The sequence below is a fragment of the Protopterus annectens genome, chromosome 16.part0, assembly GCF_019279795.1.
Source record: "Protopterus annectens isolate FY-2018-M chromosome 16.part0, PAN1.0, whole genome shotgun sequence".
NCBI classification, from domain to species: Eukaryota; Metazoa; Chordata; order Ceratodontiformes; family Protopteridae; genus Protopterus; species Protopterus annectens.
In genome coordinates, this window is record NC_056750.1 from 21,424,733 (window position 1) to 21,449,707 (window position 24,975).

General features: G+C 41.6%; 1 protein-coding gene across 1 annotated transcript in view; it reads left to right on the top strand.

The window, feature by feature from the left end:
• DDX31 (DEAD-box helicase 31) overlaps positions 1–24,975 on the top strand; it is a 2,738,529-nt gene that overhangs the window by 476,649 nt on the left and 2,236,905 nt on the right. Inside the window, exon 3 of the mRNA XM_044057921.1 lies at positions 8,363–8,438. Coding sequence (XP_043913856.1) covers positions 8,363–8,438 — 76 coding nt within the window. The remainder of the gene's footprint in view (positions 1–8,362; positions 8,439–24,975) is intronic.

Below are 24,975 nucleotides of genomic sequence, written 5' to 3' on the forward strand. Positions count from 1 at the left end.
TGGGTCTACTTTATATTGTAAATTTTTTTAAAACATCAAACCTCATATGGGCAGGACGATATGGTCAACATTTAAAAAAAATCAAACTTTTGTGTGGAAATCACTGTACAGTGAGGATCAGAGAACTTGCCCTTTTCCCCACTGTATTCCAATCTTGGAGTTGGTATTTAAAATTATCAGGAGGGTTTGAGAGATGCAGAGGGGCTTGCATACCCACTGCAAAAATACTTTACTTGCTTAAAGTTTACATTTCAGTGTTTTTTTAAACGTTGATGCCTTGCCCATATGAGATTTGACATTTTAAAATTTTGAAAAAAGATCCCTTAAATTACAGCTATAGCCTTTGTTTTATCTCCATTGATTTTGTATCCCAAAATGTCTTGAAACTGCCTCAAAATGTTCCACAGTACAGAAATGTCCATTTCTGTTCTTATCAAGTACAAAATATTATCATTAGCAATTAAAGACTTTTCTTGATTATCATACCAGTTATATCCTTGAATTTCCGAGTCCCTTATTGTATTTTCCAGTGGTTCTAAATATAAAGCAAATAACAGTGGGGAAGAGGATACCCCTGCTTAGTTCCTTTTCTCAAACGTAGCTTTTCAGAGGAGGACTTTCTCACTTTATTTCTTGCCTCTGATCCTTCGTATATACTTCTAATTGACCCTAATGCAGATGCCTCCATTGCCTTATTCATAAAATCCCAGCTTACTTTGCCAAATGCTTTGCCTGCATCAAGCACCACCAATAACAGAGGCATTTTCTTTCTGCTTCCCTCTGGATCATCATTGTTCTGTCAATGTATCCAAATGTTTGCCACCCTTCTGCAAAACATTGTTCCATATCTATTAGTTTTGACAACACCTTTCAAATTTTTTTAGCTAGTATAGACAAAAACACTTTACTTTATTTTAGGAGAAATGGCAGTGGAGTTTTTAACCAGATTGTTTAATGAAGTCTTGGAAAGTCAGATGCTGCCTGAGGAGTGGAGTAAAAGTGTTTTGGTACCTACTTTTAAGAATAAGGGTGATGTGCAGAGCTGTAGTAACTACAGAGGGATAAAATTGATCAGTCACAGCTTGAAGTTATGGGTAGAGTAGTGGAAGCTATGTTAAGAAGGAAGGTGATGATTAGTGATCAGCAGTATGGTTTCATGCTGGGAAAGAGCACTACAGATGCAATGTTTGCTCTGAGAGTATTGATGGAGAAATATAGAGAAAGTCAGAAGGAGTTCCATTGTGTCTTTGTGGACTTAGTGAAAGCATATGACAAGGTGCCTATAGAGGAGTTGTGGTATTGCATGAGGAAAGCATATGACAAGGTGCCTATAGAGGAGTTGTGGTATTGCATGAGGAAGTCGGGAGTGCCAGAGAAATATGTAAGAGTGGTACAGGATATGTACGAGGGTAGTGTGACAGTGGAGAGGTCTGCGGTGGGAGTGACGGATGCATTTAAGGTGGAGGTGGGATTACATCAAGGATCAGCTCTGAACCCTTTCTTATTTGCAATGGTGATGGACAGGTTGACAGACAAGATCAGACAGGAGGCCCCGTCGACTATGATGTTTGAAGATGACATTGTGATCTGTAGTGAGAGTAGGGACCAGGTTGAGGAGACCCCGAAGAGGTGGAGATATGCTCTAGAGAGGAGAGGAATGAAGGGCAGCAGGACTAAGACAGACTATATGTGTGTGAATGAGAAGGAGGATAGAGGAATGGTGAGGATGCAGGGAGTAGAGTTGGAGAAGGTGGATGAGTTTAATTACTTGGGATCAGCAGTTCAGAGTAATGGTGAGTGTGGAAGAGAGGTGAAGAAGAGAGTACAAGCAGGGTGGAATGAGTATAGAAGAGTGTCAGGAGTGATTTGTGGCAGATGGTTACCAGTAAGAGTGAAAGGGAAAGTCTGCAAGAGAGCAGTGAGACCAGCTATGTTATATGGGTTAGAGATGGTGGCGTTGACAACAAGGCAGGAGTCGGAGCTGGACGTGGCAGAGTTAAAGATGTTAAGATTTGCACTGGGTGTAACAAGGATGGATAGGATTAAGTATCAGTATATTAGAGGGTCAGCTCAGGTTGGACAGTTTGGAGAGATTGCATTGGTTTGGACATGTGCTGAGGAGAGATGCTGGGTATATTGGGAAAAGGATGCTAAGGATGGAGCTGCCAGCTAAGAGAAAAAGAGGAAGGCCTAAGATAAGGTTTATGGATGTGGTGAGAGAGGACATGCAGGTGGTTGGTGTGATAGAGAAAGATGCAGAGGACAGGAAGAAATGGAAACAGATGATCCGCTGTGGCAACCCCTAATGGGAACAGCCAAAAGAGAAGAAGAAAAAGACAAAAATACTTTACAGCCATGGTTTAAAACATTGCCTATTTGAGGCCAGTTTTGATAGATCTTCACCCTCTTTGGGTAATACAACCACCACAACTTTTTTCCAGGATGTTGGTGCTTCCCCTCCTTTTAAAATACTGTTAAACAAAACCTTACAGATCTTTCACTTTCTTCCCTCCTACCTTCAGACTTCCGCAGGAGTACCATCTTTTACTGGAGACTTCTTTGCAGATTGATTATGTATCACTGTTTTTTTTTTTTTTTTTTATCTCGTAAGGCTGTTGAGACTCATCTTCCTTTAATCTTGGTATAATTAAGTCTTCCATACATATTTTGTCTGTGCTCTTTTTTGGTTTCCACATTCCTCAGCTTTACACGGATGTTCATAAAATTTCCAAAATATCTCTTAACACCTGTATAGGATCTCTTTTATTTTTTCTTGTCATAGGCTCCCTAAGTTTGGTGATAACCCCTTCTAATTTTTGTTGCCAAAGTAGTTGTGTTAAAAGTTTTTGTGCTTTGCAGTTATCAAAATAGTTGTTTAACAGCAGTTGTTTTAAAATCATGCATGTTATCCCAGTGCTCTCTTGTTTTCTGTTTAGCACTACGTAGTTGTTACTCATCTTGTTCTGTGATATTCCATTTATTCTGTAACACTTTAAAATTTGTCAGCCACCCTAAATAATTCCTATTGCTTATTAATCATATCTCTTTCTCTTTTATTTACACCCTATTTTAAACTCCATTTTAATTTTATCCCTTCTGAAGAATTGTCTACTTTGTACAATTTCCAGTACACATTCCTTAAATTCCTCTCTTTTTAACAGGACTTTTGAAGAGTGTCAGTCTCCTTTTTACTGCAATACTCTGCATCTTTATCTTAGCTTGTATTGGTGCATGATCTGAAATAGTTCTTGGATGTGTGTTGAAGCTTACAATTAAATGCACATGTTCCTGTGAGATATAGTTTCTATCCTGCCTAGACCAGTTATTGTACCTTGGGGGATAATATGTAAATTATGTCTGAGTTTTTACTGCTGAATTTTCACCTTTCACTCCAAATATTTTCATAAATTTCTTCAGAAATCTGCCCTTTTGTTATATCTCCTATCTAGGTCCATGTGATACATTCTTACAATTGTGAGTCGAGTGATATTCCCTACTGAAAACTGATTATATCTCCCTAAATTTTTCTTAAGCTCCATAGTACCAGTTTTTGGTGGAATACAAATACATGCTTGTGTAATCATCTTCCCTTGCTAGTAGCCCCTTACCACTACAATTAAATTATTACTGTCTTTTTTCCCCCTTTTCTATCACTTTTGGAGCTCCTTTACCAATTAGTATAATTACCTCTAACCGGGAAAAGCCGAAAGATACAACAACTCTCCATTTCCTTTGTCCCTTATATTTCGCTGAATATCCATCCTGAAATCCTTTAAGTTCACATGCTTATTTCTTTCCATATGTGTCTCTTGCACCATTTGTATTTGCACCCTGCATTTATTTATTTATTTTATTTTTTATTTTACATTTGTTGACCAGGTTTGTCTGACTGAGCTAAGTAGCCCATTTTCAGCGGAGGCCCGGGGAGAAAAGCTCCACATGTTCTATAGATTATAATTTGCAAAAATAAGTGAAAAATCAACAACTGGTTTACAGAAAATATTCAAAGCAACATATACATAAAAAACAAGGATTTACCACAGTAAACTAATCATTATGTCTGTCAGATTTAGAATCCTACATCATTCAGAAGGGCTAACAATAGTTTTGTCACCAGACGTAAAATCTTACATTATGCAGATAAGAATTATGTAATGTGCTTAGGATAGAGTAGTTAATGTGAGACAAGTTCTAGAGATTTAGAGAAAGTTACATAGGTTGGGAGCAGATAGAGGTGTGCAGTTAGGGTTGATAAGCTGTTTAAGGGGGGTGGGTACAGAGGCAGGTCCATTGACTTAACAGGTATTCTTTAGTGGCTAGCTTGAATTGACTAAGTTGCTTGAGTGACCTGATCTCTAGTGGGAGTTTGTTCCATGTCTTGGAAGGATTATAGCTCTAGAGAATTTTCTTACTTTCTTCCTTTTAGGTTTGTCGATTGTAGCAGAGCTAGGTTAGAGCTCCGGAGGGATCTAGCAGGTGAATAGTGGAAGATGACAGATGATAAGGTAGGACAGTAAGAAGGCTGATAAAAGATGGAGTAGATGATCTGGAGTTGAGGGAGAAGAAAATGGTGAGGAAGTTCAAGCCAGTTAAGGTGTTTGAGTGAGAGACAGTGATGTGACTTGTAAGTTTGATGTGCTGCAAATTTGCTTATCTTGTTGTAGGTAGATTCAAGTTTGGCAAGGAGTGTGGAGTTGAGGCAAGTAAGAATTTGAGAGCCATAAAATAGACTGGGTAGGAGGTAGGCATAAGAGAGAGAGTTACTTTAGCTTCACTGGTGAGAAACTTTTTGTTGCAGTAGAGGAGCCCTAGTTTCTGATGAATTTTCTTGATACAGTTGTTAATGTGCAGATCAAATTTAAGTTGGTCATCAGTGGTGACACCAAGGACTTTAGTGCTAGTTTCCACCTCTATGTGTGTGTTTTTGAGGGACAGGATTGTGAAAGTGGATTTAATGTGGTTGTAGTTTTTAGGAAGAAAAAGCAGTAGCTTATTTTTTTTTGGGTTAAGGATAAACTGGGTATCAGAGAGCCAGTTTTTTACTGAGTTAAAGGAAGTCTGTGTTGAAGAGATGAGTTCGGAGGGACAGTCAGCAATAGTCATCAGCGTATTGGACCAGTGATGACTGAGGACAGGAAGAATAAAGATTAGTGAAGATGTTGAAAAGTAGTGGACCAAGGCTGGAACCCTGGGGGACACCCATTTTTAACTGGGAGAGGAGGGTAGAGTGCAGATTGCCACTTCACTGCTTGAGATCTGTCAGTGAAGTTGCTGGAAAATCATGCAACAGTAGCAGGGGAGAAGTTAAAGTTGGTTAGTTTTTGCAGAAGGAGAGGGTGAGAGACGGTGTCAAAAGCTTGAGAGAGATCTAAGAATAGGCAGGAGACAAGTTTGTTATCTCTGGCAAGGGCTATACTATTAAGGAATGATAGTAGGGCAGTAATAGTACTATGCTTTGGTCTAAAGCCATGTTGAGTAGGTGTAAGCAGATTTTCAGAAAGTAGGTAGTGCATAACTTGTTTATGTATGCATTTTTCTAGAACTTTAGAGAAAGGAGAGAGGATGGCAGTTGGTCTAAAATTAGTGATGTCTGTGGAGTTACCGCCTTTATGTACTGGTAGAGTGAAGAATTGTTTCCATATGGAAGGGACTTTGGACTCTGAAATGGAGCGGTTGATTAAGATGGATACAGGGAGAGCAAGAGAAGTCAGCACCTAACTGAAGGAAAAGGGAAGCAATATTGTTGGTAGAAGCTGAGCAAGAAAGTAGGGATTTGCTGTAGCTAGTGGGTACAGGTTTGAGGGGAAAATAATTTGATGAGAGTATAGTGGGATTTGATAGAGAGTGGTTAAAATATTATTAAAGGTAGATGAATTGGCTCTGGGGTTAAATAGTTTGGATATAGAGTCAATGAAGTATGTGTTGAAGGTGGAGGCAGTATCTTTGGGAGTGTTATCAGGACAAGGATTGGGGGGAGCAGGGACCACCAGGATGATGTATGTGGTTTAAAGAGTTCCAAAATTTTGGGGGGTTAGATTTCAAGGCCGAGACTGGAGTATAGTAGAAGTCTCTTTTATCTTTATTAATATGCTTTTTGGTCTGATTTCTAAGTTCTTTGTATTTTAGCAAGTCCGCAGGGAGCTTTGTTTTGGTCCATGTTTTCCATGCTCTGTCTCTGTTTTTCATTAGGATGTGGGTGGAATTTGATAGCCATGTAGCTATATTAGATTTAATATGGACTGTGCGAAGTGTGGCAAATGAGTCAAGAATACTGAGAAAAATGGAAGACAGGACACCATTGTCAAGGGGGAGTTGGGTAAGGAAATTCCAGTTAACTTTAGAGAGAAGAGATTTAAAGGTGTCAGTGTAGAAGTTAGTAAGCTTGCTGCACGTGATAAATATATGCTGTTTAGTAAAGTGATATATATATATATATATATATATATATATATATATATATATATATATATATATATATAAATAATTGTATTGGGGAGTGATCACTTAGTGTGTTGAGAAGGGTTTCAGGATTGTGATATTTAGAGGGATGAGAGACTAGAATCCAGTCAATAAGGGTGCAGTGTGTATGAGAGTTGTTGGTATGGGTGGCATCAGTGATAAGTTGAGTAAAGCCGTACAAGTTAATGTTTAAGGAAAAAATTGGGTTACAGAGAGTTAGCCAATTAATATTGACATCACCTAGAATAATGGTTTCATTAGGAATATGTTTTGAGAAGTATGAGAAAATGTTTTCCAGCATGGGTACGTTATCCCTGGAGGAATATAGATTGCTACTATTGTGATGGCGGTATGGGTGTTAAGTACAAGGGTGGCTGTCAGTATTTTAGCAGGGGAAAAGAACGGGATAGTTTTATTAGGAGTTGTCAAGAGTAAGGTGGTTAGAGTAAACAGTGGCAACTCCACCACCCTTTTTCTTTTGGTGGTCAAGGCACAGTGTACTATAGCCAGGAGGGGAAAGTCTTTGTCATGGTGTTGGGGTTTTAGCCAAGTTTCTGTTAGGGTGATGACTTCAGGAGTGTGGATTGAGATCCAAGCATGAAGTTCACGAACCTTGTTTAACATACTTCTAGTGTTTATTAATGTAATTCCATATTCTTCAGTACTCTTTCCTTTTTGTCTATATCTGCAAGGCCATTTACATTCCAAGATATGGAGAGTAACCATTACGACAAAAAGCTATTTTTCCCACCTATTGTACATAACAGTATTTGTATAATAGAACATATGTTTCCAACTTATATATTATATGCATGCACTAATATTTGAAAGGCTGATGTTCATCTGCATTTGAACGTATACTCCATTTTCAAAACATTTTGCTTTAATGAAAGCCCTCAAACAAAAAAAATAAATAAATTTTTAGAACCCCCCCCCCCCATCCCCTGTTAACTTAGAACAAACACAAAAAGCAACATTATGAACAAATGAAGTTTAATCCCTGATAGGAACAGTTCCAAATCAACAGCTGTACCCAAAGGCATAACATAATCTAAAATTAAGGGTACCTTACTAAAGCGCATTTTACAGCCTGTGTTTTCACTTCTGCCTGTTCTTCCTTATCTCTTCTCCTCCCAGATGAGAACAACAGCTTGTATGTTTTCAGTAAACAAATAATAACTTTCAGCCCTAATAAAATGTTCACTGGCTACCTTTAAATAAAATGAAGTTATGCACCATTCTATTAAATGCATTAAGTATTAAGGCTGCTGGAAAGGCCATTGTGTCTTATTCACTTCCCTTAATTTCAGACATTTTTCACTAAACGCCTTGCCATTATACTTTTAAATTCTACATTTCCCTCAGCAAAGAATGATCAGAACTCTCAACATTAATTGCTTGCAACTGCAGACTGCTCCTGTCCAAATAAAAGTAATCAGCAATGAGAAAGAAATTGGTAACAACTTTGCATATGCATAAATAAATCTTTGTAAATTTCACTCAGAACGGAATGCACAGAATTCCCCTGGCTAACTGCCTTCATCTGCAGACTTTTTGGCTGTCACTGAGAGAATTTGCTATTAAAAAAAAAAAAAAAAAAACAAGCTAATATCTTTCCAGATGAAGTAAGTTTAGCATTTTTCATGGCTTTCATCACTTTGTCTTCTTTATCAAGGTCCACAGAGCAGTAGGATTGACATGCCATTTTTTATATTTTTGATAAAGTAAACAGGGGTGTTTCAAGTATATTAATTTTTCTTCCTGATGTATTGAAGGTCATACTGCTGTGTATATTATTGTATGCAGAAGACACACTTTGTGCATAGTATCAATTGCGTTATGTGGTCTGTAGTACTAAAAAGCATGCTGTATATAGTAATCAGTTTGTTCATTGAATTTACAGAACTGTGGTGGAGCAACCAAGAGAAAGAGTGTTTACATCGGATTCTTTTAGTGAACTGAATCTTCATCCACATCTGGTTAGTGAGTTTTTCATTGTCAAACACCAATGTATATATGTGTGTGTGTCTGTCTGTCTGTCTGTGTAACTTTAATAATTCAGGATAGTTCAGTAATGGGTTGAAGCGACAGTATGATAAACATCACTCTCCTTATCTATGAAGAAATTGCAGCTGCTGGAATTGTGCTGCAAATAATTACAAAACATCTCTGTTCATGTAGGGGGCTTCATCCTCTGCATCTGTTTTTAACTTTTATGCAGACAAGTCCAAAACTGCACAGAGTCCTGGATAGTATAATCACTTGTTAGTTGAATAATTGTGGATACTATCCTTTGTAACCATAACTGTTTGACCACAAGGATAGCAGTTTTCTGACTTGTCGGATTTCTCATATTGAAAAAATAGTGTGTTTGCCAAGAATAAGGAACATGACAATGTGAAATATTTTTGCAGCTGTAGAAGGATCATTTATTTCAAAACTGTTGCTAGGAATGCCGCATTGACTGACTGATGCTTATGGCAAAGAACTCTGTAGAAGCTGAAGAGCAGTACAGATGTCTCAGGAAGACAGACAAGGTAACACTTGTACTGGCATTCTGGTTGGCTGTGTTGAACAGAGAGGTGAAGCACTGATTACTCTTGTCTGACTAGTGACCTGTATGTTGGGGACATATTCTGCAGATGGGAGAAGAATGATAATGCACCTGCCTGCTTGCCTGCATGTGGGGAAAAGTGTTTGATGTGCTGAGATGTGCTTATCAGTCCTCACTGTGGAAAGCAGGTGCCAGTGACAGAGTCGTCAGTGGTTAAAAAAGGTGGCTAGGGCAATTGAAGCAATTGTCAACATGGATGCAGGGCAATTCCTTCAAACTGTATGTTGCCCATCACACAAGGAAATTAGGGCATAATATGTAGTTACAAATTCCTATGCATAGTTGTAATGACATGGTAGAACACTTTTCCATGTGAAATATGTGTGGCTTTTAATGCCAGGGTGGTCAGTGATAGGCGTAACAAGCTAATTTTAAAAGGTCTTTTGACTGTTTCCTCTTCTGCAGTTTTTCTACATCAGGGTTCAAACCCCCCCTCAAGAAGTCCTAAATCTTTGGAGACCAGGGAGTCTAGAAAGTGCTCCCCAGTCTGATCTTCTTCAGCTCCAAGTTTGGAACCACCTTCAGAAATGAAAGGGCCGGTATCTCCAGGCCTAAGATCTTCTTTTCTAATGGAGACTCCAAAAAAGACTTCTCATCCTCCCTCAGCATCCTCCTCCTCTCTTAGGTCTTCCTGGAGTCTTTTTGAGCATAATGTGGATAGGATGATGAAACAGTTCCTTGAAGCTCAGATCCAAATGGGAGTCCTTCAGACCCTGTCCCTGATCGGATCCGTGAGCCTACACCCTTCGACACACCCTAAAGTGACTTCTGCGATCTGACCTGTGGTTTTTGGACTATCGAATACAAAGATCATTTGGCTCTGAGCATTTTGGAGCAGAACAAGTCTCTGAGCTGAAGCGATGGTGGTGGGTCAGGGGGATGACTTTGAGGGTTTCAGAGCTGTCACTTCCCCTTAGTGTCTCAGCATTGGACAACTTTGGTCTGATTCCCTCCTCAGGGGTGAAACCCAAAGGGACTAGAGCTTTGGCTGAGCCGAGAGGCTGATTTCTGCATCTCTTGGACCTTCTGCCTTTGAGATAGTGGAAAGGGTTTTCTCCAGTCCAGGGGATTCTTTGGCTGTCACTTCTTTGGATTCTATTTCCATTCCTCCTTTGGATTTGAGTGCCAAGTCTCACCATCTTATTCCACAAAGATAGCCAGTCCGTAAGAGCTTCTAGACAGTCCATGCACAGGGACTTCCCCTTTCTTCTGACTCTTCTCCAGAGTATCCCACTGAAGAGGTTTCTTGGAAGAAACTGTGCAAAAGGAGACACTTGGATTTCCCTCAGGAATCATTGACCGAGGACACTGATTTCAATGAAGGGGAAGAGTCCCCTGGATCTCCAGCAGATGTCTCATTTGGAGACATTATAGAAATCCTGTTCCAAAAAGGTGTATGGCCCTCCCAGACTTTCAGGAGGAATCTGTGTTCCTGGAAGCTTTTGGATCTGGCCCATCTACATCTTGGCCCCCCCCTCACCCCTGGCAGATGAGCTCATCGACCTCGTCTCCTCCCAGGAGTGGAAGGAGCTGGATTCCATAGAGCCCATCCTCAAATGCCTGGACAAGATCCTCAGTCCACCATCAGACAGGCAACATTGGTCCAAGGGGGGATTCCTGTAGATGCCATGGTTGTTGAGACAGCCACAAAAAAGGAGGTAGCTGAACAAAACTCCTCTGTCCATCCCCCTAGCAGAGAGTCTAGGGCTTTGGACAGATATGGAAAGCGAATATATGCATCAGCAACCTTTGCTGTATGATCGCTGAATTACCTGGCATATTTTACTAAGTTACAGAGGGACTTAATAAAGGAAATTTCTAACTCTACCCCCTGGGTCCATGTCACTGGAGGAAGTAAAAACGTATTCTTTGCGACTGGCCACTCTACATTCTATATCAAACACTTGCGACTGACCACTCTACAGTCTATATCAAACACGTCCATGATGTTAATCTCTCATGTGGCTGATGGTTCATCAAGTGCTGCGGGTACAGGCATATCCATTAGGAGACCTACCTGGATGTGCTTGTGTGACTTTGTTGAGCCCGTCATTCATCAATGCTGCTTTTAATGGAGCCTCCCTTTTTGGTCCCATGTGTTAGAGAGACTTTCCTGTAGTGATCAAGATGGAAAGACCCTATCTGCTGTAGGAAAATGTTTTTCTACCCCACAGAGATCTTTTTCAAGAAATCGGCACGGTGGTGAGAAAATGTGTTTTTGGAAATCTCAGGGGCATTTTCAAGATTCATGCGGTGATTTTTCTCCCAGAGGCAGAAGGGAAAATAATCGTAATATGGAAGATGCCACCCATATGACAGAAAGGGTCTGCAAAATCAAGGATCTCTAGATTCTTTCTTGGACAGACTCTTCCAGCGTTCCTGAAAAGTTTGCCCAACTGTTCTTCTCTGGAGACAGTCAGGGGATGCTTGTCTTTGCACCCAGAAGCCTGGGCAGCCATCACAAGATACACATGGGTGCAAAGAATCATATCCAGGGGATATTTTATTCCCTTTTTACAAAATCCACCAAGGATAAGAAAGTCTCCACAATGTTCCACCCAATCAGTGGGAGCAAGCAGCTCTGGAGATTAAAAAGCTGCTAGACAAAAGAGTCATCCAAGAGGTTCCAACAGACTAAACAGGATCCAGTTTTTACTCAAGGTTATTTTTAGTGCCAAAGGAAACAAGGGACCCGTCCTGGATCTTATCTAAACAAGTTCATAAAGAACTCTAAACTCTGGATGATCACGGTTCAGTCCATTCTACCACTGCTCCAGAAAGGCAGCTGGATATGCTCTGTAGATCTGAAGGATGCGTACTATCACATAAAAATGTTGTAGAATTTCTAACATTTCTTTCAAGATGGGGCCAGTTTCTCCAGTACTGAACTTCAGCTGGCTGCCATTTTGAATTTTCATGTCTGTGATGATGCTTTCTCTTTGGCATCATCTATGCTGTGTAGAGTTTTTCTTAAGCATACTTTTTTTTTTTTTTTTACTTAGGCCACTTATTAAGGAACCCTATACCACCTTGCGGTCTTACTTAAGTTTTACAGAGTCTGATACAGTCACCTTTTGAACCCATACAGTCATCCTTTGAACGCTCTGCAAAAGCGGACCTCAAGTTTCTTTCTTGGGAAACATTTTTTTCTTGTAACCATAACTTCGGCAAGGCAAGTCTCTGAACTCCAAGCACTCTCTTCAAAACTGCCTTACTTGATCTTCCATGAGGACAGACTTGCCTTACATACATATCTATCTTTCTTACCCAAAGTTGTGCCAGAAGCAAATATCAATCAGGTAATCAGTTTGCCAGTTTTCTGCCCTAAATTTGAGAATAAAGGTGAATACATGTACATAGACAACATTGTTTCTATCTTCATAGAACAAAGGAATTTAGAAGACTGATCAGTTATTCATTTCCTTTGCCAAAAACAAGTTGGGTAGGCCTGTTTCAAAACTACAGTAGCCAGTTGGATAACTAATTGTATTTCTCTTGTGTACTCCTTAAAAGATTTGAGCTTGCCAAGCAACCAAAAGCTCATTCATATCTGTCAATGGTCACATCATCTGCTTCTTTGTTAAGAACATCCATTGATGATATTTGTACAGCTGCCACTTGGTCTAAAGCTCATACTTTTGTGGCTCATTATAAATTGGACATCATCTCCAGGGATAGAGCTGCATTTGGCTGTTCTGTACTCTGGAACAGCCTTCCATGAGGACCATCCAAGGGACTGTGTCCCATTTGTTGAGGAACGAATAAAAATGACAACATCAGATATTTAAGTTATGTACTTTAGCATAACTATGCATCTCTGGTGTTCATTTTCATTCTTCCTCAGCTTCCATCCCACCTTCCCCCTTCCTTTTTCTTTGGGAATGACGTGATGGAGTTTGTCACCAGCCATCTCAAAGTGCTTACCCCTCTCTGTACTCTTCTTTTCTAGACCGAACACCCCTCTAAGTATTCAACTGTGGTACCACCTTTAACATTCTTATAAGAAAAGCGCAGTCCGGGTCTGAACTGTCTGCATCAGCTACAGTTAACTTTGAACCTAACACCACTCTTAAGTATTCAACTGCGGTACCACCTTTATCATTCTTATAAGAACAGCACAGTCCGGGTCTGAACTGTCTTCAAACAGCTACAGTTAACTTTGAACCTAACACCACTCTAAGTATTCAACTGCGGTACCACCTTTATCATTCTTATAAGAAAAGCACAGTCCGCGTCTGAACTGTCTGCAAACAGCTACAGTTAACTTTGAGTATGTGTCTACCTGTTTGAGACAATATTCATTTTCCCCTGGAGAGCACTCTGCTTTGGCTTGTAAGCAGCCCCCCACCACACACACACACACACACACACACACACACACACTCATCTTCCACTTTCTGTCTTTTTCCCTTCTGTTAGCAAATAGTATCCATAACTGATCAATATTGTGTGTTTGTTAATTTCAGCTGAGACCACAGTAGCCTACTGATACAAGGTTATCCTGATTTTCCACCTGAGAAATGGTTAAGAAATGACTTACAGTTTCAGAGCAGTCCTTGGTCAATTGTGATTGTTTCTTAAACACAAACTTGTCTTTGCTTTGGCTCATTAGCAGCAGTACAAAGAACTGCCTGCTCACACCCTTATTCTCCCCTCCCCCTACCCTGTTTATTACCTTAAGACAATCCCAAAGTTAATAAATATTACCTGTGGCAGGCACCATTTTTAAAACTACAACCACCCTTGTCACTATCATATGTTCATTTATCAGTTAACTCTGTTACCTGATTGTTTCCAGCCCCCTCATAAGAGCAACTAACAGGGGTCACTACCCGCTTTGCTCCCCACCCTGCCCCCTATTCCCTCCCGCCCCCAGTGGTCCCACCTTTATTACACTCACAAACCCCTCCCATCTTTCCAATAGCCAACCGCAGCGCTAACCCAACACTAACTCCTCCATCTTCCCACTACTATCACACCTCCTCAACTAACATGTACAAGCATATCTTACCTATGCTCACTGCATGCACTCTCCTTGCATATCTTACATCCTACCAAAGCTCCATCATTCCCCCACTCAACCACTACCACTGTACTACTACTCACACCACCACTCATGTCTCACCCACACTCAACTCCCCTCCCACCAGCTCAAGAACCATCCCTATGCACCCCCACATATTCTACTAACTATATTACTCAAACATAAAGCATCCCTACAACTTAACACAGTGACCCTCCCACCATACCTATTACCCACAGAGCAGAATCATAAAGTTTCCCTTATAAAGAAACACATTCAAAAACTGAGAAAACTAATAACCTCATGCATATCAAAACTAGCCCTAAGTGGAGACATCCACCCCAACCCTGGCCGTACCATCTCCAACCCCAATCCTTATAATCAGACTAGAAACCACAACTTCTCCCATATTACAGCCAATAGAAAGCCAAGTGACTTCCTTCTACTTGTTTGTGTCTTTCGGCTTTTCCCGGTTAGGGGTCGCCACAGCGGAAGTCCGGTCCGCTAATGATTGGCAGTACATTTTTACATGCTGGCTTGCCGGGCCTAACGCACAACCTTCAATGAAGGAACGCCCATTCACGCATGTCGCCACACAGAAGACGCTCTAACTGAGAATCTAACGCAGCACCACCAGACTTCCTTATACTAAGCCTAAATATTAGACGTTTATCCAACAAAGTCCATGAACTCCATGCCACCATAGACTTGTACTCCCCAAATATAGTCATCCTGACAGAAACCTGGCTAAAACCTCACATTACCAGTGAGCAAATACTCCCTACAGGTGATGGCATACTAAGAGTAGACCGGCTAAACAAGAAATAAGGCGGTGTAGCTGTAATATATAAACAGCATCTAAACATCCAGATCTTAAAATCATCAGCTCCACAAATAGGCAATGAAGAAATAATATATAACAACCTCAAAATAAACCAAAACAAAACCATCAACATAATTGGATGCTACTTCCCACCTGACCAAAACATCCCTCCACTAGAAAACCTCCTCAGTTGGTCTACTCACCATCTCCCCCAAGAAACTATCATTTTAGGTGATTTCAGTATTGACTGGCAATCCTGTTCTGGCAACCATCCAACCCATCATGTAAACCTTCATGGCATCACCCAACTAGTCCAGTCGCCAACCAGGATAAATAAAAACTCCAGCAAGCACACTACCCCGGATTGGATACTAGTCAGTAAGAGCCCCCAGTCATATATAACAGGCTGCTTATCAGATGGCCTCAGTGATCACTCCCCAACATTCCTACGCAAAAAAATACGTATACTAAGCTAAACCTATCATCTACCGTCAAATACGTAAAAAACTAAACTTTAACCCACTCACATTCATTTCATCCCTCAAAGAATGTAACTGGCATCCTCTAAAGTACCTCAGTCTTGATGACGCAGTTGAATTTTTTAATACTACCTTCCTGAGCATCCTTAATTACCATGCCCCCATAAGACTTTCCAGAATCAAAGCACAACCCTCCCCATGGCTACAGAAAACCACTAAATCAGAAATGAAAAACTGGGATAAAGCCTGGGAGCACTGGCAAAACCAAAACCCCCTCAACTAGACAAAAATTCCTATAACTATGCAATAGAGTCAAAAAGCTAATAAAACAGGACAAATTCCAATACTACCAGTCTGCCCTAGACTCCTCCCAACACAGCCCCAAACAATTCTGGTCCTCCATAAACTCCATCCTCCACCCAGGTAAAGTCAGTACCTCTCCTCCTAACATCCCTCACTCCTCAGAAAATATTGCTACCTCATTCAACACACACTTCACACAAACCATACTATCACTAGCTAAACAACACAACCCCCCTCCCCTTCAACCCACACCTTCAACTAGTAATCTCCCCACTGCCTTCTCTTTTTCTCCTGTACCTACCTCCAACATAAAAAAACTCTTAACTAAACTTAAGCCCACCAAATTAGCAGCGGACAACCTCCCAAGTGAATACCTACAAATTGCAGCTGATGCTCTGGCCTACCCAGTATCCATCTTGATTAACCGATCTCTGTCAGAAAGTTACGTTCCCACACTGTGGAAAGTATCACATATAATTCCCCTCCACAAAGGCGGACCCTCCACAGAACTAACCAATTACCGCCCCATAGCTATTCTCTCTCCACTCTCCAAAATACTAGAGAGATGCATACACTTTCAGGTCTCAGACTACCTCCTTACTAACAGCCTTATTTCCGATACTCAGCATGGTTTCCAACCAAACCATAGCACCACCACTGCCTTACTCTCCTTTACTAACACTATCCTTCAGCATAAAAACAATGGCTATCTCTCCTCTGCTACTTTCCTAGACTTATCTAAAGCATTTGACATGGTCCCACACAAACAACTTATCTCTGTCCTCAATAACCTATTCTTCTCACAATCAGTCACCAACTGGTTTCAGAGTTACCTGTCTGACCGCCAACAATCCGTTGTATGGCAGAATGACATATCTCCCCAACTACCTGTCTCCATAGGGGTTCCCCAAGGATCCATCCTTGGACCCCTACTCTTCTCTGTTTTCATCAATAATCTAGCCTCTGCCACCAAACATGGCACACTCATCCAATACGCAGATGACTCTACCATCATCTGCTCAGCCCAGTCCCTACCCAAACTGCAAAAAGTCACACAGGAAGCCTTTTCCTCTGTTGAAACTTGGTTATCCGTTGCCCAATTAATACTCAACCCAAACAAAACTAAACTACTCATCTTCCAACCCACCAAGCATACTCAAAACAACTCTCACTTTAACATCACAGCAAAAGACAACACCACTATATACCCAACTGAACACACCAAATTACTAGGAGTGGAAATAGACAATAAACTAAAATTTGACATTCACATATCCATGACCATAAAAAAAGTCCACAAAAAAACTAGGAGAGTTATACAGCAATAAGCAACTTCTCACCAAAGCAGCAAAGATTTCAGTAGCAAATTCCCACCTTATCTCTACCCTATTTTATGCCTCTCCAATATATACCAACCTAAGGCAATGCGATCTAAACAAGCTAGAGACCAGCTACAACAAAATCGCCAAATTTACCACAGGGGCATCCTACCGTATTCACCACTCTCCCTCTCACTTGCTGAACTGGGCTGCCTTGAACTCCCTCACCGCCTTCAATGGTATCAACTCTCACTCACCCACAAACTAGTAAACCATCCACTAAATGTCCCATCCCTCCAGAATCTACTCCAGCCCTATCGCACCACCAGACCACTGAGCTCCAGCAACAAAACTCACTTGCTGATCACTAAAGCCAGTAACTCTGCTGGTGAAGCACTATTCTCTTGCACCATAGCCAAATTATGAAACTCCCTCCCACCCACAATTACCTCCATACCATCATGCACCCACTTCAAAACTTTACTAAAAGTGCACCTAAAACATGCTGGTTTTGCCCTTACAACTCCCACTCTAATATCACCCACCCCATCCAACCACTACCTTTCTTTCCACTCCACTAACTACCTTGATTAGAGCAAGCTCAGATGCTCATAAGCTAGTACTTATACAGCAGGAACTTCTAATTGTAACATTTGTTAATGTCTGTTATGTACTTCAAAGATAAAGATTCTAGTTGTCTACTGATGTACTATGTTCTTCACCTGTAAATATGTTGTAAGTAATTGCTATGTAAATTGTTAATCGCTATGTAATCCAATGTAACTACTGTCTGTTTATTTTAACTGTGGAGCTTTTCTCCCCGGGGCTCCACTGAAAATGGACCTACGTCCAGTCGGACACTCCCAGTCAACAAATATAAATAAATAAATAAATTGTTCCTGTTTGAGCCCCTGTTCTATTCTATTACATCTTTTTATATCAGTGTTATGGTTATGTTACCTTTTTCAAACATAGCTTAGAGACAACAAACTCAATCCGAGGTAAAGTCGTGATCAGGGGCATTATAGGTAAAGGGAGGAGCTCAAGAGTCAGATCCTAGACTGCAGAAGAAAGTGGCTAAGTTGGATCCGAACCCATTTGTTGAGGAAGAATGAAAATGAACAAGACAGATGCATAGTTATAGTAAGGACATATCTTAAATGTTTAACTATATAGAAATTCTTCTTGAATGTTAAGTTATTTGTTATCCGGACTGTTTCATGGCCTTACATTAGCAGCTTGGGATCATTCCACTGGGGGTCAGTCCCTGACACTGGCAGATTAGCCACACCCCATTGTCATAAAGGAATCTGAGTGTAGGTGGAAGGAAAACATTTGGCTGTGGTTGAGAAGACTTTTTCTTTACAAGGAAGGACTTTCAGTTGAAATGCAATGCTTTTTTTAATCCTGCTGACATTGGTGGACTGGATAGCTGCAGTTGTCACTAGTAGATTTCAGCTCTCTAGTTATAAAGGTATCTCTGGATATCGATGGGGTTTTGACACATCTTTTGGTATTTTTACATATAAACAAACTTGCTCCGCATGTCTCCCTGTGAATGTTTATAAGGAACCTCTCACTGGAATGTGACTGCCCCCTTTCACTAACTATGTGCAAATATAAGTGAGGAGACTGAACGGGAGGACATACTTACCGATTTTGTTTTCCACTGAAGCAGAACATTAGGGTAGAGTGAAGCACCAGCAGCAGCAGTTTGTCGCCAGTCTTAAACATGGGAGGTGGTGATGTTTATCACTCACCTCTTTGGATACCAGTGGCCCAAGAGCAGTAAGGCCTTTGTTATGACTGTTCATTCCATTTTGGCTGGTGCTCCCAACTACCATTACTGACAGTAGTGTTACAGTGACACTGACCACTATCAACCAGAACTGTAGGGCTTTGTGAAGTTGTTCTCAGTCAAGAGCCTAGAAAATAGCATTAGAAATGTCACTAGGACTGCTTGGTATAAAGCAGGCAGATTTAAATTAAGAGATCAAATGTCCAGTCTTTGCACTTTTTCCAACTCTGTTTGCACCGTCAATCACCAGAACTGCGAAAGCTACATTAGAGAGGTTCACCAGGACCATTTTTATTCACAATATGTGAAAAGTAAAACAAAAATAAAGAAAAGTAAAATGGCCACTAACATGCAGACATAATGTGTCTAATTTGCATTTCATTTCTGAAGAATGATGAGCAGTCCTGAAGGTGCTAAAAGTGGTGAAGGTGTTGCAGACAAAAAGCAAGGTGCAGCATTTTAAATAGTCACCTAAACTACTAGATGCAAGAAGGGCATATATGTTTTGGCGATTAAGGTATTTGGCTGGTAAGCATCAGAAAGTGGAAGGGTTGGGAGGGTGGCCTAATGGTTAAGGTGTTTGCCTTACAAACACAAAGTACAGGGTTTGAATCTCAGAGGGGATAACTGGCTAGGCTCAAAATGGCTCACAAGGGCAGTTAGCCTAGTACTAACCTATGAACCTATTATTAAAGGCTCTGCAGAGAAGTTTTCTGTGACTACTAATGCTAAAGGTAAATACTATGAAGAAGATATGTCAGCCATGATGAGAGGAAGATGTTGGAAGATAGGTCCCAAGGCTGGATTTGTGGATAAAAACAATGTCAAGCTGAGACAAGGAAATGAGTCAAGCAAGTAATGCAGTGGAGTATAGCTTTAACAGTTTGTCTGAGAGCGTAAGCAAGTCTGTATTGGACAGTGTAAGTGGTTAGATGAGGACAGTAGATCACACTGTAAAACACCATGTGTGATAGTGGGAGTCTGTTTTGGGCAGTGAAAATGAAGAGTTAGATGAGGACACTGGATTATAATTTACACCCATTTATAGATTATAATTTACACCCACTTATACTGTCAGACATGGTGTTTTATGTTGGACAATGTAGAGTGTCAGATGACACTGGATTATAATTTACACCCACTTATACTGTCAGACATGGTGTTTTATGTTGGATAGTGTAAAGTGTCAGATGAGGACACTGGATTATAACTTACACCCACCTATACTGTCAGACATGGTGTTTTATGTTGGACAATGTAGAGTGTCAGATGAGGACACTGGATTATAACTTACACCCACTTATTGATTATAACTTACACCCACCTATACTGTCAGACATGGTGTTTTATGTTGGACAATGTAGAGTGTCAGATGAGGACACTGGATTATAACTTACACCCACTTATTGATTATAATTTACACCCACTTATACTGTCAGACATGGTGTTTTATGTTGGATAGTGTAAAGTGTCAGATGAGGACACTGGATTATAATTTACACCCACCTATACTGTCAGACATGGTGTTTTATGTTGGACAATGTAGTGTGTCAGATGAGGACACTGAATTATAATTTACACCCACTTATTGATTATAATTTACACCCACTTATACTGTCAGACATGGTGTTTTATGTTGGACAATGTAAAGTGTCAGATGAGGACAGTGGATTATAATTTACACCCACTTATACTGGCAGATGAGGACACTGGATTATAATTTACACCCACTTATACTGTCAGACATGGTGTTTTATGTTGGACAATGTAAAGTGTCAGATGAGGACAGTGGATTATAACTTACACTCACTTATACTGTCAGACATGGTGTTTTATGTTGGACAGTGTAAAGAGCTCTGGTCAACAGAAGGTCTTTGGCTAACGAAGTTGGCAGATGACTGCAAACTAGGAACCATAATCGAAACTCCTAACAATGTGGACAATCCTACAAAAGGGCCTCACTGAGACAGATGCCTGGTGTCAAAGCCATGGCTTCAATCTCAGTGATAAAAAGTGCATTGTCATCCCCTTTGGTAAAAACTCTGTACCCATGAGCAGGTGGTAGTCTGCTTAACACCGGAAGTGTGATGAGACCTTGGGACACAGGTGGACAGTAGTCTCTCCTTTGATAATCACATCACCACAGTGGTCAGGAAATCCTTCTATGTGACACACCTCATCACAAATGGTTTCTCATTCAGGAAAAAAGAGGTCATTGATGTTCTTCATGTTTCACTGTTACAGTCATCACATTTCGGTTATCCTGCCAGGGGTAGCCCTCAGTCGGCCCAAATACCAGAGGCTTAGTATTTCTGCTTCAGTTGCTGTCGCTTCATGACTGGTGTCAGATTGTCAGTGGTGTAAAATCAGGCAGCCGACACCATTACATCAGTGTTTCTTGCCGAGGAGCCTGAAGCAGAAGCAGTTCTCATGAGTGTCTGTCTGCCGCTACCTGAGTTTTAATTTCCAAAATGAAGTTGAAGTCTTCTAAAGCTAAGTACCCCATTGGGGATCCTTTTTTCTTGTTCTAACCAACATCAGAAAAAGTTAACAATCTTCTCGCCTGTGGAAAGCAAATACCACAACGAGACTTCCATTCTTACTGCGTCACCTGCTTAGACCCAGATCACGATGTCCCTCGCTGTCACTTTTGTGCTTTGTTCAATGCCAGAACTTTACATTGTTGAGCCCTTATTGTAGCTAGATATTTTCGCTCTCTGTCCTCGAATTCCGGTATGGCTTCAGTAAGCCATCCGACTACCGATCTTCTGAAAAAACATAAGGATAAAGACAGAGACAGACCGCACTAGTCCAAAACTGCCAATGACGCTTCCGCTAAGCTAGTCGCCAGTTCTCTGGTCCTCAGTGAGGTGCTTTTGCAGCTCCTGATGCCCGCTTCTGTGGATTCGCAGGCCAATACCGAGACCCTTTCAGAGTGCCGCGAGACTCTTCCTCGACTAAGGATCCTACAGATATCTCTACCTTGGATGGGTCCGGAGCGGCTGAGCAGGCACTGACTTCCAAGGAAGTACTTCGTATTACCAGTACTCGATACAAACCGACGTCTTCTTTCTAAAACTACAGAGTTTCTAAGGCCCAGGGTACGAACTACGCCCCAAAAAATGATGACCCAAGCTCAGGCACCTACTTCCTTGCCTCAATCTCAAATGCTTAAAATGGTGGAAGACCTTGTTATGCTTATTAGTGGAAGCCAGGCTACCCTTTCCAAAAGTAAAAGAGACTTATCCCCAGTAGTTTTATCTGAACAGGAGTCCCATGATTCTGATGTTTCCAAATATGAAGACACATCCAACCCCTTTCTGCTTATGAGGATTCTGATGCAGAGGAAACCATCCCTTCTACCTCTCCACCCGTGGATTTTTCATTTGGGGAAATCCTTCATGCTTTAAAGGAGCATTTCCAATAGGAATGTCAGGGCTATCCTCAATCAAAAAAGAGACTCCGGGAATTTTTAGATTTACCACAGCACAGACCTTTGGCCATTCCTCCTGTCCTGGATGTTGTGGATGATGTTTTTATGGAATCGAGTTTGACTCCTGACACCCTTTCTCCTGCTCCCAGGAAACCTGACAGGTACTATAGAGTCCCTGACTCTCACAAATTCCTTTTCAAAAATCCTACTGCTGATCAGAGGTCATCTCTCAAGGACCCAAAGGAATTAAAGCAACCTCAGCTAAGAATCCCACCCCCTCAGACAAGGATTCCCAAGCTTTAGACAGATGGGGTAAAAAAGTATACACCTCTGCTACTCTTGCTATTAGAGCATTAAATTGCCAGTTCCACATGCTGAAATATCAGCAGCATACTATGGAATGCCTCAAACAAAAAATGTCTTCCTTTCCTGCTTGGCTTAAGGAACAGACCTTGCCAGACCATGTCAAATCCAAACTATTGGATGCACCATTGAACAAAGACAATTTATTTGGCACCAAGGCAGAAGAGGTCTTAAAAAGATAAATCTATGCAGACAGTTATAGATGTCTTACAGGTCCAGCCTCCAAGGTTCAGTACGCATTGCCCCTCCAAGCACTGGTCCTTTCCTGCCCCCTCCAACCCTGCTCATCCCAGACCCAGGGGAAGCAGACCTCCCAAACAGCAGCCCCAGGGAATGCAGAGATCTAAGCAATGGAATTCCTCCTCTTCAAAAACAGGGAGTGCAAAGCCATGTCCTTATGGTAAGAACTCATTGACTTTACACCTCCACCCCTTACCTCTGCCCACCTGCTTGTGCCCCTAGGAGGAAAACTCTCCTTCCATGCAAGCAACTGGGTCTGTATTACCAATGACCGATGGGTCCTCAACATAGTGTCCCATGGATACAAATTTTATTTCCATACTCTACCAACCCTAAAAGGGTTCCCAGATCTTCCTGCAAACCAGTGGACAGAGGCCAAAAAGCAAGTCCTTTCCCTGCTCTGCATGAGGACAATAGAGCATGTTCCTGCAGAATAGATAGGCCAAGGTTTCTATTCCAGACTCATCTTGATACCCAGAAAAGAGGGCACCTGGCTCCCAATCCTCGATCTATCCATTCTCAACACCTTTCTGGTGATAACAAAATTCAAAATGCTCACCCTCCAGCAGCTTTTTCCTTTGCTTTCCAAGGATGCTTGGTTAGCCACCCTAGACCTAAAAGAGGCCTAACTACACATCCCAATCCGAGAATCTTGCAGGAAATACCTATGTTTCAGGGGAGGAACTATGCACTTTCAGTTCTCTGTGCTTCCCTTTGGCTTATCCACTGCTCCTAGAGGTTTCACAAAATGCTTGGCTCCAGCCATTGCTTTTTGCAGGCAAAGAAATATTCACATTTACCCCTACGTAGACGATTGCCTGATTCAGGCAGACAGTCATGAAAAGCTGTTTCAGCACCTGACCTTTGTAAAGGACCTACTGACCACCCTGGGGTACACTATCAGCTTGCAGGCTGCGAACCCAGTTATCCGCATGGAAATTCCTGCAAGCTCTTGGGTTCATGGCCTCCTGCATTCTTCTCATTCCATATGTCAGACTGCATATGAGGAAACTACAAGGGTACCTAAAAAGCCTTTGGTGCCAACATTCTCAAGACCTGGAAACTGTCATACCAATGATACCTTGTCTAAGGAAAGATTTTCTTTGGTGAGCAGCAGCATGCAGCCACAACAAGGGTCTTCCCTTTTCACAACCCCACTCCGCCTGACCCTCACCACAGATGCATCAGACTATGCTTGGGGTGCACACCTGGATGGCAGGTGCATTCAGGATCATTGGAGCCCAAATCAAATTCATCTGCACATCAACCAAAAAGAGATGCTAGAGGTTCAGCACGCCCTGACAGCTTTCAGACCCCTACTCTCTCCCCAGGGCCTCTACTAATCAAAACAGACAACACCACAGTGATGTGGTTTATCAACAAGCAGGTTGGGACTCACTCTTATTCTCTCTGCAGGCTCGCTAAGACCCTTTGGCACACAGCCTCAGCCATGCAACTGCACCTGCTAGTACAATTCCTGCCAGGCTCCCTAAACTCTCTGGCAGACAACTTAAGCAGAAACCTGCTAGACCCACACGAGTGGCAGCTAGACCACAGAACCTTCAACCTTGTAACCCAGAAATGGGGCACCCTGAAGGTGGGACCTCTTTGCTTCCCACTCCAATCATCAGGTCAGCAAATTCTGCACCAGGGAACCTCACAGCAAGGCCTGGAATGTGGATGTTTTATCCTTCCAGTGGGTCAACCTCTCGGTCTATGCATTTCCCCCTCTACCGCTCATTACAAGAGTACTGCTCAAAATAACGGAGGAAAAACCGAGGGCAATCCTGATTACCAAAGACTGGCCACGCTAGTACTGGTACCCACCGCTGTGCAGCCTGTCACCCCTGCCACCATGGCATCTACCTCAGACTCCAATACTCCTGACCCAGAGGAATGGAGAATTCATGCATCCTCAATTGCAGACCCACAACATGGCTTATTCCCTGACCTCTCCTCAAGCTGCCAACCTAAGCAAACAAGTCCTAGATGTTTTCCATGAGGCCAGATGCCCCAGCACTAGAAAATCCTATGCTGACAAGTGGAAAAGGTTTGGAACTGGGATCCAGGCTAAGGGAGCCGGAATGACACAGCCCCTTCCTACCTCTCATCCTGGACTAC